Below are 17,380 nucleotides of genomic sequence, written 5' to 3' on the forward strand. Positions count from 1 at the left end.
GTGAAGAACTTTTTTTATGTTTAGAAATTGATAACCTTGAGGAAACCAATGCATTGGTAGATCGTGTGATACTTATTTGCAAAGTACTAGCTGTAAAACTACACAACTGCTTAATGATCTTGCTAGACAACAAAATTGTTGCATCAATATAACTTCCTGGATCTTATTTATCCTTGCTTGTTCATGAACTAGTGCAGGGGTGGACTAGCAGTTAACCTATCCTCAGAAGTTTTTACAAAGTTTGTCAGCCAATTAGAATCCCTGAATCACCGGCCTCAGAGTGAACAAATCTAGGGTACTCATGATGCTTCCAGTTGCAAACATGCCTGCGGTCTGAGGTTGCTGCTTGATGCCAATGTGCCTATGCTTGTCCCAGCTATATACCCACCAGTCCATGCGTTCTGGGGGAAATAAAGAACAAAAGCTAGTTGGAAATCTTTTGTTCTCACTTCAAAATTATTTAGTAAGGATCAAATTTATGTTCAGTACTTGAAGTGCAATAGTAAATCGATGAATTTGCGCACATCTTTTTATGGAAATGAGAAGTGATACTATTTAGTATTTAGGAAGTTTCTCACCTGAAAATTGAATCCACCTGTGACCCCATCGACATTAAGTACCTAAAGCAAGATCACTCTCTGTTAGATGAATAATAGCATTGCTGGTCCAGAGTGTCCCAAGTTCAAGAGCAACAGTACTGTTACCTCTCCTGCAAAGAACAGATTGGGCTGCTTCTTGCTTTCCATGGTGTTTAGTGATATCTTCATGACAGAGGAACAAGTTAGATTTTATCCAAGTTGTTTATCCATAAAAACTGCAATTTAAGTTCTGGGCTAGAGTGTTAGACACCTCCGAAAGTGGAACACCTCCAGCGGTCACAAATTCATCTTTGAATTGACCCTACATATGATGATGAGAAAACACATCTGTGAGTCTCGACAGAAGGATCAAACCGCTTCTGAACTTTTCAAGTGGTACATTAAGATACCACATACCTTCCCGACAACCTCAAACATCCATTGTTTTAACTGAAGTGCTATAGCGTTCAGATGATTTTTTGGTATGGTGGCCCAGTGCATATCACCATCTAAACTCTGCAAGAGAAGACTTTGACTGACTAAAACATCGGATTAAAGGGATGGGGAGTTAGGATCAGAAATTCAGCAATATCACAACCTCCTGTTCTAGCAGGAATCTCCAAAATCTCTTCACCATACCAAACTCCGTGGGGAAGGAGTTATTTACTTTGTTCTTCTGGAAAGATTGAAACTTGTTGGTTAAACTCCACCAAACACAGAATATTTGTGTAAAAAAATACAGAAGCCAGCCAAAACATTGATCAAAACAATTCCATATGACATATAAAACAGAATATAGGAAAGGTGGTTGTAATTATCTGCATGTCCAATAGCAAATCGCCATCAAATTGAACTCAAAAAGCCTAATAAGGGTCACATAATGAAACAGCTATATCCATCTTACTGAAGGCATTTATAAGAACTGACTTTTAATTTACTAAAGCAGAAGGCAATTACAAAAGAGTTAACACCAAAAAAATACAGATTCTTAGATGAATATTCAAAAGCGTTAACGATGTCATATTAAAAAAGCATGGGAAAGAAAGGAACCGCATGCTGATCTTTGTGCTGGAAAAGGATGCGCTTCACGTCCTCAATATGAATGTCAGGTATGAAGTCAACCATAAGCTTTGCTGTGTAGAAAGAAATGTATGGAATTCAACAAGGGAAGTGGATGTGTTTGATAATTACTGCTAGGGCTTCCATGCTGTTTTAAAATACTACTGTAATAGAAAATCTCATGTAATCGATGAAATACAAAATACACCTGCTGAAGAAACAAAACAGTAAATCCTAAATGATGGTGTAATGTTAATAAGCAACTCTCAGCATGAAAGGTACTTCTCAAGGTAAGGTGCATGAGAACTTGACCCATGTACAATTCCTAATTTGAGATTCCATTTCTGTTGCACCATTGCTAATTTGCTATAGTGCTACGAACAAGAAATGGAACAATGAAAGTGGACAAGAAGATACTCTGTATGTTCTAGATGTACTGCATGCAAGTACGAACATGGGCCGGCATTAGAAATACAATCGTGGTGCCATCTCCACTTGTCCAGTTGTGAATGTAGTACATTGCTGTAAATTTCTTTGGATCTCACCTTGGTACTTTTCCTGATACAGTTCACGTGCTCCCCATGCAGACAATCGAAGAACAACAGGGCCACTAAGCCCCCAATGTGTAACCAACATAGGGCCCGTCTGTAATGACCAAGCAATAAATGTAAGCAACATCTATGAGACTATGACGGAGCCTATTGCTGAAGGTGTCTGGCTAACCTGAGTTAATTCAGGAGCACTTTTCTGAATGCCATCTAGCATCAATTTTGCTTTGACTCTTGTGAATGTAACCTACATGATAGAAGAAAAAGGGAAGGAATCACTTCTGTGCAGTGAACCTTTTAAAGAAAGTCTGCATCCCAGTTCATCATTTTTTTAAAGCTAGTCCCGAGGTCTTGCAAGTTTTATGCCAGTATATTCCTACGATATAAGCAAATAAAAACAGGGTGCCCTATGAGGTGAAAGAACTCATAAGGTGACAGCTAAAGCTGGACACTTAAGATGTGATATGTGGTTATTAAGAGCATATGAGTGATGAAAACAAGTTCCACACCACTACTTGTTAGCATGAGATTGACAATAGTACTTATGGAGTTATGGATTAGTACCCCAGAGAGATCAGAAAGCCGCTTGTCTGCAATTTTAAATGTGAACAAACTGGGCACCGGTGCAATTATGGAGTGACCATGTTGTGTAGCAATCGAGTAACCCTGCATATAAGAGAAAATGTAAGGGACGCAGTTTATGTTATCTAATAGGGCAAGCATCTATTTCCAAACCTGCTGGCTGCTTCCTGTAGCAACCAAGACATAATTAGCGTTGACATAATCAACAAAATCAACAGTACGCTTCTCAACTTTCAGAACAAACTTGCCACTGTCGCTGACGGATGCACTAGACACAGATTTACCAGCCTGCAGGGAAACTTCAAAAAAGAACTCGGTTTCGGGAATTGTTTTGTTGGGATGACATAACTGAATGAAAAGCAGAGTCAAAGAGTATTAGATACCTCCAAGCCGTCTTGCCTCATTCAGCAGGCAATCTACTACTGATGCAGAGTTGTCAGTGACAGGGAATACTCTACCATCGTCTTCGGTCTGACATAAAAAACAAAGCAATAGACACAGATAAGAAAAGGTTGGCTTCAGAGCAGTAACATTTACAAGATGCTGAGGTAAATGTGATGTGTGAATTAAGCAAGCTACCTTAAGCTCCACACCATGATCGGAAAACCAATGCATGGTATCCTGTGGGCCATGAGTGCTAAAGAAGGATCCCCGGAGTTCTTTGTGACCCCTAGGATAATTCCTCGCGAGTCCCTGAGAGCGAATCGCAACAATGGTGATAGTAAAAAAGCAATGCAGTAAGTATTATATCCCATCAGTCAGAGTATTATGTATGCCGAGTGTACACACGACGTACCGAGGGCTCAAGATGGTGTCCATTGGTGACATTGCATCGGCCACCGCCGGAAATCTTGACCTACACAACCAAACCAGTTCCAGTAAAAATTGATACTGAATCAATGTCTCACTAGAGTAGTAGAAGATGTCCATTCCAGTGGGGTTGCATCATGGCATGGTCGTGCTAGCTAGTACCTTGGACAGGAACTTGCCTTTGTCGATGACCAGCACGTTCAGGTGGGGAGCCAGGGTCTTGGCCCTTATGGACGCGTACACCCCGGCCGCCCCGCCACCCACCACAACCAGCGACTTCCGCTCCTCCTCCTCCTCCTGAGGCACATGTGTACATACGTGCATATATAAAGAGGGTCTGTCGTCAATGTTGGCGCCCGGCGCCCGGGCGGGCGGGGCGGCAGAGCAGAGCTTACCTGCGCGCGGTCATGGATGGACGGAGAGGCGCAAACAGAGGCGGGGGAGAAGCACTTGTTCCTGCGGAGAACGAACGGGGTGGCGCGGCGAGCGGTGGCGGCGGCGGGCTGGAGCCACGGCCAATGCGGCATTTCGTCGAGCAGTGGTCTGGTGGTGTGGATGGAAGTTTTTTTTAGAACAACAGTGGATGGAAGGTAAGCCAAGGTGTGAGCTGGGCGCCTGGGCCGCACAGTGTAAACCCGTCCGCCTAGCAGGCTTTTTGTGGGCCGAATCTTATCTCTTTTTTTAAAGGATTCTTGCGGTACAAATTTGCAACTGTATTAATAAAATGTGTTTTTTTAAAAGTGATTGGAGGTTTCATATTTTATCTCATCCATTTACTTGAGATCTAACTATTATATGATTGAAAGTTTTCAAGTTTTTTACATAGCAATTTATAGAAGCATCAACAGTACCGCAGAAGTTTACAAGCTGCCATGGCGTAGAATACACAGAGAACACAAGTTCACACGAAACTAAAATTAATCAAGTTAATAAGTTCAATCACTATCTACATGGACATTACAGACAAGGTGAGACGACTATCTTCGTCTTCGGCGAAGAGAAACACACCATCTCGTGCTCATAGATTTCTCCCTCGTTCACAACAGCTCCGAAACTTGTTGTTATGATTGCACGGCCCCGTTTTTGCCCTTCATCATCCGGACTTGATGAACACACCCAGGTAGTATTGCGAGGAGACCGGAAGATCTATTGGCTGTTGGAGAAACCTATTGAGCAAACATTGCAAAGCCCCACATGCAAATGAGGTAACTTGGAGCAAACATTACAGTTCATCATACAATATTTCGATGTTTTCATATGCAACAAGTTAAATGTTACTACGTAGCAAACAGTACGAGTTCCACATGCAAGGATGTTACTATTTACCTTTACAAGATGTGCTCACTCTGCAGAATCAGAGTCGCACTCTGCATATTTAGGACTTGATTTTCTAGGCAAGAATTCTTCGTCAGGGTAAGTATCTGCAAATAACTGCAAGAACAAAAATTGAAACAAACTTAACTTATCAGGAGGCCAGATGCTTAATACATATGCCATGTGTATTTAACATCTCAATATATTATGCATGACAGAGGTGCCTAATGCAAAGAATGCATACCTTTTTTGTTGATTCCAGCATATTTCTGTAGTCCAGAGATTCATCAGGCATGGGGCATGACAATACAGTGCCGGATGTTCCCTGGTGGTGGAAGACAGGATAGGTATAAATGTGCACATCCGAACAGGAATGTTCTTTTACCAATATTGAACTGTGAGTGCAGTCCAAAAATGATTATGAAAGAAATGTACCTGTGTGATCTCCTTGAACATAAGCGCAGTTCCAGATTAGCCCTGGCTTCACATCCTCATTGTCTTTGCTGGCTGTCTCCAAATGGCCTTCTGAACCATTTGAAGCCTGGAAATGGACAAGAACCTCTATTGCTTTGTTTATGCAGAGCTTTCCCGTAAAGGCATCAGCACAGGGAATAGACAGATATACTATAAACCTTGGAGTGAGATTTGGCTTGTGATGGAAGTTGCATATAGTAATGAAAGATTGATAGGAAATAACTTACATTCCAGGAGGGCATATTGCTACACTGCTGCTCAACTGAAGCACCCGAACAGTTGCAACCTGCTGCTCTTGTAGTGCTGAAATGGAGGAAACATGTGGGCATCAAAGAGAGGAAACAAAAATCAGCCATGACTAGTTCACGGACTTTAAACTAAACATGGAGGGGAAGCAATTTTTCTTACATTTTGGTGGAAAAACAACCAGAACATTGGACAGACCCGGTTTCACAGACCTTCTAAGTATGCATATTCCCCTAGCAACTTTTCTTGGTGGGTTTGAGTCTGAGGCATCAGATGGCAAATCCAAAGAAGGAATTTTGTATGACGCATCAAGTATCAACTGCTGGCACCGAATATCCTGACCAGATGCCAACCTGGTGCCTACATAATGCTGGTTTTCCTGATCAAGAGAGTATTGATCATTGGAGGTTGCAAACAAAGAAAGGGTTACAAAAATTACAGAATAATGCAATAAAACACTAAAGCATAACACATCTCTCATGTGTGGAATATAAAGAAAGAAAAGAAAACGATCATTCTTCTGATGATTCTGGTGATCGATCTAGGGCATTCAAAGCCATGACCAGTCATCACCATGCTTATCCTACACAAGCAAGCTCCCTTGCCTCTACTTGAAACCAGGCTCTTCCTGAATCCTAGCGGTAGAAAGGCTTCAGAGAATTGCTGTTGTCTGTGTACAAACTTCCGTCGTCTTAAATTCAATGGAGTAAGAGATTTCGCCTAATTCTCTCCTTTCTATCTCTGATGGACCAAGGGAGCTTCCTAAATCCTATGCCGCTTTGTCAACACGCGTTTGAGCCAGGACAGTAAAAGCTATTGTCCTATTGATTAAAATGTAGATCAAGTAAGTAAGACATACTAGAGGATCTATTGGGTAGGTGACTATATCAGGCACACAAATAATCGCAAGAACATGCTGAGTTGCTGACCATAGAGCATAGATTTTATCATTACCTTACCCATTAGAAGTCCTGTTACAGGCATCTGCAGCACCTGATTGACAGAAGAGAGAGATTGCTGATGATAAGTGGCAAAAGGATAACAAAAGATAATAGTTTAGAGGGTAGTTTATCCGATTTTTTTTTTTACAAAAAGGTTCAAGTCATTCCTGTAGAGAGGTGTCAAACCGTCATTACCAAATGACAGGTTGCAATTAGATTGCAAGAGACTTAAAAAATCAGGGTCTAGAAAGATGACACACGACTATATGATTATCACAGAAAGAAATAAGCCAACGTTACAGGTTAAATCGGAACCAGACATAGTTTGAAGGTATCATCATCTTACATATAGGGCACCCTTAACGGCAGCAAAACGACAGAAAGCTTGAGGTAGCTCACCATGCCCATGCATAGGGTAGATGAAAGCACCTGTTGCATTAGCAAACCTGATACAGAGTAAAGATAAGTAAAAGATTGTACCGGCAAGGAACTCATTTTAATACCCACATGTTAGACTAGTTATATTTCTCGAGCTAAAGGGAAAAGGTTAACAAACAAGATATTTGCTTCACAGATGGTGTTTCCAAAGAGGGACGGCCGAAAGAGGCAAACTAACCTCCCAATGGAATTGAAATAAAGAGCTACATTCTTGATTCCATCTCTCGTCGTTAGTAATTTTTCATGAAAGCCTGAGACATCTTGGTCATAGTCCGACACTGCGGTCGCATATAACATAACCCTGTAAATAAATTATGCACCCGCCCGTCAATCTTAGTCATCACACACACCACTGCTGACAATAGAGAGAGACCAGTTGCGAATGCTCGATCTTACTTACGCTATCATCTTGCGTGGAAGGTGTTTTTTCTTGAGGAATTCAACGAAGGGGAGATCAAGGTCCTCCTCGGAAATCTTCTTCCCGGCAGAAGCTTCTTCCTTGTCACCATCATCGCTACAGGACACTGACGTGGCGGCAATGTGTGCCTCTACAAGCTTCAAGAAGTTGTTCAGGTAGTACTTCTGTAACAGTTGTTGTTTCTTGTCTGAACACTTGTTCAGTTTGGTGTCCTGAAGCTGGAAGATAGCCTCCCTCGAGTCCGGGACAGGGCAGAGCTCACCGTCCCAGTAGAGGAGGGTGCCCCCGTCGAGGCTCTTGAACTCCACGTGGTTGCTTCCCCTGACCTGAGAAGGAGGTCCACGGCCTCGTCGGCGCAGTAGAGCAGCCTGGGACCCACCAGGTCGACCGTGAAACCCGCTGGCTCGGGAACCGTCCCCGAGGTCTCGAAATCCGAGTAAGGGGTCCGGCGCTGGAGTCCATGGACGACGGTGGTTTCTGTGGTTGATGGGTTTGCTGCGGCGGCGGCGGAGGAGGAGGAGGAGGAGGAGTCGAGGAGGAAGGAAGGGAGGAAGAGGGGCGGGACGGAGGAGGAGAGGGAGCCGTAGAAGGGGTTGGGGTCGACGTGGAGGACGGTCTTGCCGCCGGCGGCGCAGGCGGCGGCGAGGACGGCCTCCGGGAGACCGGTGCCGCAGAGGACCTCGTCGAACGATACCGGATCGATGGTTGGGTAGTCGTCGGCGGCGGCGGCGGCGGCCATGGTTACCGCCGCCGGCAGATCGATTCGGGAGTTGGATTTGCGACCCCTTCTTTGCCGCCAGTACATGGAAATGTCAGATGAAAGGCCCTTATGGGCCAATCTGGACTGGGTTGAGGCCAAAATCGAGCCCATTTCAGGAAGAAGGCCCGGTAAATCTTTCCATGAAACGGTTTGCTGTCCACAGCCTGAAAGATATACCATGGAGATCTTCCAGCTACTGGTTGCATCCCCCTCAAAACAAAAACAAAAAAACAAAAAAAAAAGCTACCGGTTGCATATTTGACAGGCAACATGGCACCGTACCAAATTTGTCGACACCACTGACAAACAAGGGGGAAAATGTTCTGTTTTTATAAGCACTACATGGACAACATCAAATTCACAATTGCCGGTGACAAATCTGGTATTCTTCCTGTGTTCCAATTTTCTGGGACAACACAGGTCAATTCATCATCACACAGTGTAAGACTGCTGGATGGTCTCGATGTCGAGCCCCTTGAGCTTCACAACCGACTCCACGTGGCCCTTCAGCGTGTGAAGCTCCCTTAGCCTGAAAACAACCATAGACAGCACGGTTAGCTTCGCATTGTTATCAACCAACCACATTGTTGATGTAGGTAACTTTCATCTCCACAGATGGATTCATGGGTAGTAAATAATGTACTGATGAACAAAGGGACAGGTGGAGCCTATATGAAGGACTGAAAGGAAAGCATTTTGAAAGAGAGCACCATTATTGATTTTTATTTCCAATGTGGCCTGCGGTCCTAAATCTTATGTACCTTGCAATCTCTGCCCTCCTCTTGGCCTCTTCAGCCATGTGATTTAGCTCATTGTAGCCAGCCTTCTCTGAGAACATCTTGGCATCTGGTGGCTGCAGCCCATGGAGGGTCCTCTGAGCATGTGCCCACTTCAGCTCCCTCTCCTCCTTACCGAAGTCCTTCTTCCTTGTGAACGCGATCTACAGCAAGATGAAACGTTGGTCATGAATGATGCATGGTCCGAAAGGCGTGGGCCAAGACAGCTGTGCAACACATATTATTGTTACCCTTTGATCGATGACAAGATCCCATGCTTTTCCACTCAGAGTGTATCGGATGAGGAACTTGATGATATCAAGCGGGAAGTATGTGATGATGTTATAAAGCCACACGATGCCAGCCCAGCCCCACCCGATGCCTTTGATCGAAGTGAATGCCCAGTCAGCATACACCGCAATCAGTGTAGCAATCTGTAATTAAATGCGAAATTTTAGCTCGATGTCACTTTTCTCCTGGAGCAATTTGTAAGAGGTGGAAGAGAGTAAAAGCAGACCAGCTGTGCAACGAAGAAAGCAAAGACCAGTAGAAACCCAGGCCGCTCAACAAATGACCAGCTGCGGGACCTGGTGACAAAGATGAGAGCTTGGCTGATGGTGCTGACTTGGAGATAAATAGCAGAGGCAAGCTTTTGGAAATCATCTTGAGCTGTCTTCTCGAGGCTCTCGACATGAAATAACCTCTGAAATTTCATTAACAGTAAGCATTGGTAAGTTGAAGTAAAGATCAACAAAATTGTTCGAAACCAGTTTTAGTAGCCAAGGATACACTGCATTTGGCTAAGATTCATTGAATTCAAATTTTATTCGCTTAAGCACAATGGTCATTACCGGGAAAAAGTTCGTCTTATATGCAACCCAGAAGAAGATGACAGTCATTATTGCTAAGTATCCACCAAGGACAACTCCAGTTGTGAAGATCTCAGCCAGCTTCCAGCTATCGGGTAGTGGAGATGGTTTTACCCGATCCTTTGATATTGTCATGATGGTACCTATTGATCGCAGCAAATGGTTTAAGAGGTGAAATACTAAAGCTTTCCGCTTCTACTTCTGTTGTGAAGCAGAGAGGAGGGAGGTAAGGATATGGTACCATCATTTAGAATTGCTATGATTAGGACCATGAACGGTGGGAAATCAAATTTCCAGATGAGGGCGAGTAGCATAAATCCAAGCTGTTAAAAATGTGGGGAAATGAAGAGATAGAGTTAACCCTGAAGTAAGATATATAGGCCAGAAGGGGCAAAGTAAGTGTTCAAGATTAATATATATTCTAAATCCATCGATGCGATGCATAGGTATCTCATCATCTTCACTTCGTGTTGTACAATATTAATCCCCAACAGAAGTATTCATCATTTTTTTTTATTCAGAGGAGAAAGACAAGGAAAAACTTACCACAATACGAATCGTGATAGAGACAGCATAGATCTGCAAACATGAACATGCATTAACCAGATAGTATAAACAATATATTAGGAAATAATACTCAAGCACACTTTCACTTTTAACATACAGTGTAGTTCTTCATACGCTGGAAAATTGCACGACTTGTAAGCACAGCACTGATGATCACACTAAGGCCAGGTTCTGTGAGGACAATATCTGAAGCACTCCTGGCCGCATCAGTTGCATCAGCAACAGCAATACCAATATCTGCTTTCTTTAGGGCTGGCGCGTCATTTACTCCATCACCAGTCATTCCACAGATATGCTTCCGTGCTTGCAGACGTTTCACAATCTCATACTTATGTTCTGGAGAAAAAACATCCACTCAATTAAAGTAGAATTAAATATTTATTCCTTTTCCCAACTCCCTGTCTTTGTCGTATGGTAATTTAATTCCTCAAAAACCATACCAGGGAAGACACCAGCAAAACCGTCAGCTTTCTCAATGAGATCATCAACTGGTAAAGCAGCAATAGACTCATCCGTGTTTTGCCCCAACAAAGCAGATGAAGGATACATGTTTGTACCCATTCCCAGGCGACGTCCTGTTTCCTTTCCAATTGCAAGCTGATCACCTGAACATTATTAGAAGAATGAATTAAGAAACCAGAAATAAGGAATAAACAAAGGTGTTGCCAAAGTGAAGCTATTATGATTGCATCAGGGACATGTTCACTAAAAAAGGAACTGAAGGAACACCAATAAAGATTAAGCCCATTGGGATATTGTTCCATTGGAAGTATACCTGTGATCATCTTGACATTAACACCAAGGTTAAGTGCCCTCCGAATTGTTTCGGCACTGTCATGTCTTGGAGGATCAAAAAGTGGCATAAGACCAGCAAAGTGCCATGGGCCACCAGGACTTTCTTTCTTTCCATCTGGTACTTCCTACACGAAAGGATAGAATAATGCACCGCTAAGACAACATAAGAACAGAAACTAAAAGAAATAATTCAGGTCAACTATAGTAGTCATTATAGTGATGTAAGTGATACACAAACAGAGAAAAATGAGTAGTTGAAACAACAAGCTTAAGTCAGGCACCCGCTCTCCCATTTGCATGGTAGTGGCTTACTATTTACTAACGTTATTATTTTAAACATTTTCATGAAATCCTTCTCACTGTAACTGCACTGTGAATAACAACTTAGATAAAGGGTGCATTGTAATCTTTCTCACCTGATAAGCTACAGCGAGTGATCGAAGTCCACGCTCTGCAAATTTATCAATCACAGAATGGACCCTCCGCTCTATCTCTGAAGTGTTGTGAGCAAGGTGAAGAATCTGCAGTCAGTTCATTGGGTTTACAGCAATCGTGAGTAACACTTCCACAAGGCAATGCTAGGATAGGACGTCAATATAAAAGCAGTTTTCTTGTGGTACCTGCTCAGGTGCGCCCTTACTAACACGGTGCATTTTGCCATCACCATCAGTGTATGTCAATGCCGTTCTTTTGTCCGTAGGATTGAATGGTAGAAAATGAACTTCTTGAATGCCAGCACGTGCCTGCATGAGAATGTGGACAAACAGTCATTTCATCATATAAGCAAGGTAATTATCTGCCACCACCACAAAGCACAGTACCTCTTTTGGATCAGCTAGCATCCCAACAATTGCAGTATCAATGGCATCTTGGTTTTCTGTTCGAGATGCTCTAGCAGCCATGAGAATCACTTGGTCCTGAGTGATTCCTCTTTCAAAAACCTGGGTTGAGTTTATTTTCTTGAGATATCTAAACCAGAACAAGAACACAAGGAGTTAAACTAATATCCTTGTCTCACCTCAACGAGGTTCTTGTCCACGGTAAGCTTATTCAGGGTCAAAGTTCCAGTTTTATCACTGCAAAGAACATCCATGCCAGCCATCTCCTCGATAGCAGTCATTCTCTTTGTGATTGCTCCCTGAAAAAAAAAATCATATGGTTCTTAAGTATATTAAAACAGATAAAAACTGAAAACCAGATTATGTTATGCTCTAGGTGAAAACCTGTTGAGACAACCGATGTGACCCAATAGCCATGGTCACAGATAAGACTGTTGGCATGGCTATAGGAATGCCTCCAATGAGAAGGACCAAGAGGTTGTCGATTCCAGGACGGTATGCCCTGTGCTGGATAGGATACATTACAATGATCTCAATAAACATCCCCACAGCAATCGAACAAATGCAGAAATTCCCAATAGCCGTCAAGACCTGCATCAGTAAGATAAAAATATGGCCATATGGAAAATGAGTTATATTGGTAATTCAGTCAAGAACACACGAACATAAGGTAAGGGCTTCACTCTTGCCTGCTGAAAATGGCCCACTTGGTTAGTGGAGTCAACAAGGTGTGCAGCCTTCCCGAAGAAAGTATGTACACCAGTTGCGATCACAACAGCTTCAATCTCACCTTGCTTGACCGTCGATCCTGAATACACACCATCACCCGGACCTTTGGTGGCCGGCAATGATTCTCCAGTCAGGGCAGACTACAACACGCAAGAAATTGTAAGGACAAGCCTCAAATGTGATTTTAGCAAGTCAAGTACAATGGGAAGAACCTGATCAATCTTCAAAGGATCTCCCTCGAGGAGGCGTGCATCAGCAGGTATAATGTCTCCGAGTTTAATACTGACGACGTCCCCTGGTACAAGGATCGCGGCATCTTCCTCAGTCCATCGGCCATCACGAAGAATCTGAAGGAGAAACAAATATGAGAATTTGGAATGGGCTCCTCTGTAGACACATCAAACTTGATATCTGGGCATATACTGAAGCAACATAAAGTAGGTGGAAAATAACCTTGGCTTTCGGTGCAAGACGAGCCATGAGTGCAGCAGCAGCATTGCCGGCATTGTTTTCCTCAATGAAACTGATTGTGGAGTTGATAACAAGCAGAGTTATGATGCCAACAAAATCCTGCCAATCCGGTGGCTTCCCCTGATGACACAATTACACAACGTCATAAAAAATATGTTCATAGCACATTACAGTACCAGATAAGCTTGTACTAATGTGCAACAAAGCAGAAGATTGAGGAAACGAAAACTAATCAAATTGTTCAGATTTTTTTTTGAGGGCATCAAATTTGTTCAGATGTGTGTCTGAGTGCCTCCTTGATTACCCCTCCGTTGGCGAGCGCAATGGCCATGATAGCGGCAGCCTCCATGACCCATGAGAGTGGATTCCACATGAAGCCCAAAAATTTGAGGAACTTGCTCTCCTGCCACCATCAGAAAAACAAAACCCCGAACTTTAAGCATCTCATTCACACGAAACGAACTGGAACGAGAGCGCAGAGAATAGAGCAAAACCTCCTCCTCCTCGAGCTTGTTGGGACCGAAGATTTCGAGGCGCTGCTGCGCCTGCTGAGCGCTGAGACCCTGGCGGCTGCATCTCAGGTTCTCAAACACCTCCTCCAGGGGTATGTTCTCCTGCAGAGCAACAAGAAATCCATCAACGAAAACAACGAAGGCGCAAGCTTTCGACAAGAACCACCATTCACACACTAAGCCGGAACGGAAAGAGAGCAGCAGTAGGAAGTACCAAGTCGACGGACTCCTTGAGGACGGCCTCCAGGTTGCCGGCATCCTTCTCAGCCTCAGCCATGGCGGCGCCCTCAGTCACTCACGGACGGATCCCCTTCCCCTCCTCCCTCCCGGGATGGATTTACCTTTATATGCACCAAGAATGGGTGGGAATAGTGTGTCTTCTCCAGTCCTTTGGGGTTTTTACCTCTAGAAATTCTTCTGGGATGGGGATGGACCGATGGAGTAACTGAAGAAGGTGTAAGAAGAGGCAGAGGCAGCAGCAGGCAAGAGGGTGGTAGGAGGAAGGAGAAATTAATGGGAAACAGGGAAGAGAATTACTGGGCGAAAAGAGCGTAAGAAAAGGCACATGGACAAATTTAAGGAGGGGGCAAAGGAGGGTTTTTTTTTTAAAAAAAGGTGTAACTGTTTGGATTCTCTGCACCATTTGGGAGAGCAAGAGAGAGGTCTGTCTTGTGTTGACATCTGGCACCCCTGATTTAGTATAGTAGTTTGATTTCTGATCTCTGTACTTTAAGTAAAGACTTGTTAACATACAATTAATGGACCAGGACCATTGACAGTCTATGCTTGCATTAAAGTAAACTAAACCCCAACATAGATCCTTTACTAGCTAGCACCCCAGGCTGTGCACAGATACCTAATTAACAATCTCAAGCAGAGATTAGATTATACTCCTATTAGATTAGAATAGATGAAGAACTTCTCTGAACTAAATTATGGGAGCAAACAAAGGGTTTCATCCAGCAGAGACAGCAAGTGGGCCAGGCTCTGTACACACCGTACTGCCCTTCTCTTCTGAAACTTAAACTGAAGAAACGTTTTGGTTCAGTTCAGGGGTAGGTGGTGCCCTGCTTAGCTGCAGCTGGGCTCACAGCAATTTCATTTCATACACCTACTAACTCCTCCACTTCTTTTCATGCCATGTCGAAATCATCAGGGCTTAGTACCAAATGCAAAACGCATGGTACATAGAAATCTTCACTTATTTTTACACACATATATCAAAGTTGTCTTTACTTATGAGCTGGGCCGACCGAAGAGCCAAAAGAGAGAGACACACACTTAGGAGGAACTAGTTATCTTTTTTCGAACTTTGAAGAAGAAGAAAGGCACCAAAATTTAAGCCGAAGAGGATTGGTTGGAGATATACGCGATTCCACCAAAATGAACTATCTTCCTGTCTTTTTTCTTTTCTTAGTTGGCCTCCAATCTTATCTTTGCTTTCTTCAGACCACAATAAAAGAGGATTATACTAAAACTAGTGAAAAGCCAGCAACCCATCTTTACTTTCACTTTACTTCCAAACGAAAGCTTCTAACCGGAGATTGCCATGTGGCATATACGCGATGTGCGATTCATGGTAATGATTAGGTACTAGGCCAGATCATTGTCCTAATCATTCGAGCTACGTAAACACGCTGTCAAAAGTTCCACAACACCTTGGCTGGCTCCTAGGTTGTCATTTGGCAGTGGCACCAACTATCTTGCTTTCAGTTTCAGGTTAATTAGGTGACGTACCAAATATACATGAAGAGCATGGGTACACTGAACTTTTTAGCCCGAAACCTCCATTTACTAAATGAACAGATGACATTACATTAGATGGTAAATCGGACTGGCTTATGAAATACACGATATGATCTCCCGGTGTAATCTTGACCAATGATCAAAATGTTCAGTTGTGTTAGGAAACAGCAGCATTAAAGCATATTCACCAATCAAGAGATAATGTGTTGTCAGGTTTACTTCACTGTCTAGATGATATGAGCGAAGATTGGTTCCAATGTCATTTTACCCAATTACATCATAGGACATTATGAATTATTCCTGCAAGACTACTTGACAAATGGAATGTTATAAATGCTTGTCTGAGTCCTCTGCATTTTATTGCTGTACTAGCATGATGATATGACTTGTCTCAAGACAGAGTTGATTGGATGGAAACAACTGTTGGTGTACATCGTGTAGAGCACAACACAAATCTAAAGAGATTGCGAAGAACGATCCGTTGATTGAGTTGAAAATAGTGGCATGCCAATACAATAATCTGGTAACTAAGAGGGACCAAATTAATTGGAAAACAAGCATTCCTCGCTCGTCATTTGGAGCTTGCTCTGCTGCTTAAGGAATTAATGGATGATCAAAATTATCCTGCTATAGCTGCAAGTTGTCAGATTAGGTACTAAGAAACAATGCCATATTGTCTATTCCCATTTGGAGTGGTTTCTGTGCAAGTGCTAATAACTAATAATTGATATCCATGTAAAATATACAGTACCAATCATCAACCATTTATGACTTTTATACTTACTATGGTAAAGCTTCTTTTCAAGTTGTTCACCAGAAACATAGAAAAAAAGGAGATATCCTAGAAGACATTCATTCTGCATACATCTGCAACGGCACAAGTCAAAATGAACTCACGAGTTTGGTTTAGAAAACTGGGAATGATTTGCTGGTCACAGCACATAGAGCTGAGCACAGCTAGATCATGCAACCACAAAAAAGAAAAGACAAGTAGTTAACTTGGACAGGTTCAGGCATACCATTTCTTTCCCTCTTTCTTTTCAGAAAAGCATGGATGTACCTTTTCCCTTTCCTTCTTTTTGAATAGTATAATTTTCAGAAAGGCATGTCCAGAGATGAAACTAACAATAATCTCCTTTTAGGTGGTGCAATCACGGTCATGCAAAGGCAGTAGCAATCTTGGGGCTGCTTCTGTTTTACAGCCATGCATTCATGTCTTCCTGGCCCCATCCTTCTTCTATGCTATTGAAAGGAAATATTACTCTAATGATCCAAATTAACTAGTTGAAGTTATGTTGTTTAATAGATTGCACAATTTTTGGAAGGACATACATTGGTGCAAACACCTCTGGATTCTGTGATTAAGCATGAGCATGAAGTTACTAGTGGTTCTGGAGGCTGGCCTTTCAGATGGAAATCAAAGAAGGGAGTCTCCCAATGGAGGAATCCATACAGAGTAAAAGTTTCAGAGAGAACATGTTTCTTTTGGCGACAGCAGTTAATTACATTACATCTGTTACATCTGGCATCTTGGATGTGGTGTAAAATTTGAGCCGGAAGATAGACAGAAAAGGAAGCAAGTACGCTTTACCATGTGGTGAATGTTACACGTGTTTGATGGTGCAGGGTTTAGATCGAAAGGAAATCCCAAATTAATTGCACACAGCTCGCAGTTCTTCCATGTGTTGAATGTTACACGTGTTTGAGGCTGTGATTAGCGCTCAATTTTTTTTGAGAGACAATGATTAGCGCTCAAATAAATGTGGACGGGCAGGTAGTCCGAATGATGATTAGGATTAAGTGATATTTGAGCCATCATTTTGATCCTGCTTATATTTGTGGACTGATAAGAAAGAAAGTTCTGCTGGGCCTGTACTTTGGCCCATAATAATTATTAGTTGTTTTACG

The 17,380-nt window shown here is 42.8% G+C and overlaps 2 protein-coding genes and 1 pseudogene across 2 annotated transcripts; all 3 read right to left on the reverse strand.

Annotated features, from left to right (window-relative positions):
* Positions 1 to 123: 123 nt before the first annotated feature.
* LOC100821356 (uncharacterized protein YtfP) lies at positions 124 to 4,167 on the reverse strand. Its single transcript, XM_010238659.3, has 16 exons — positions 3,973 to 4,167; positions 3,740 to 3,874; positions 3,564 to 3,623; positions 3,347 to 3,460; positions 3,151 to 3,238; positions 2,921 to 3,066; positions 2,750 to 2,851; positions 2,361 to 2,432; positions 2,183 to 2,282; positions 1,629 to 1,711; positions 1,177 to 1,254; positions 996 to 1,094; positions 850 to 900; positions 705 to 761; positions 579 to 620; positions 124 to 401 (listed from the first exon to the last, which is right to left on the reverse strand). Exons 1-16 carry the CDS (start codon positions 4,102 to 4,104, stop codon positions 300 to 302), a joined length of 1,461 nt encoding a protein of 486 aa, XP_010236961.1. The 5' UTR covers positions 4,105 to 4,167; the 3' UTR covers positions 124 to 299.
* A 209-nt stretch (positions 4,168 to 4,376) lies between these two features.
* On the reverse strand, positions 4,377 to 8,373 carry LOC100839955 (annotated as a pseudogene).
* Positions 8,374 to 8,401: 28 nt separating this feature from the next.
* LOC100828641 (plasma membrane ATPase 1) lies at positions 8,402 to 14,263 on the reverse strand. The gene is made up of 21 exons (XM_003578124.4): positions 13,941 to 14,263; positions 13,709 to 13,828; positions 13,519 to 13,617; positions 13,197 to 13,334; positions 12,956 to 13,090; positions 12,704 to 12,883; positions 12,399 to 12,605; positions 12,194 to 12,313; positions 11,997 to 12,116; positions 11,796 to 11,918; positions 11,592 to 11,696; positions 11,156 to 11,300; positions 10,821 to 10,985; positions 10,478 to 10,716; positions 10,360 to 10,392; positions 10,055 to 10,136; positions 9,796 to 9,956; positions 9,462 to 9,647; positions 9,196 to 9,378; positions 8,930 to 9,108; positions 8,402 to 8,697 (listed from the first exon to the last, which is right to left on the reverse strand). The coding sequence occupies exons 1-21, from the start codon at positions 14,001 to 14,003 to the stop codon at positions 8,601 to 8,603; spliced, it is 2,880 nt and encodes a 959-aa protein (XP_003578172.1). The 5' UTR covers positions 14,004 to 14,263; the 3' UTR covers positions 8,402 to 8,600.
* Positions 14,264 to 17,380: the final 3,117 nt, after the last annotated feature.

This window comes from Brachypodium distachyon, chromosome 4 (assembly GCF_000005505.3).
Source record: "Brachypodium distachyon strain Bd21 chromosome 4, Brachypodium_distachyon_v3.0, whole genome shotgun sequence".
NCBI lineage: Eukaryota > Viridiplantae > Streptophyta > Magnoliopsida > Poales > Poaceae > Brachypodium > Brachypodium distachyon.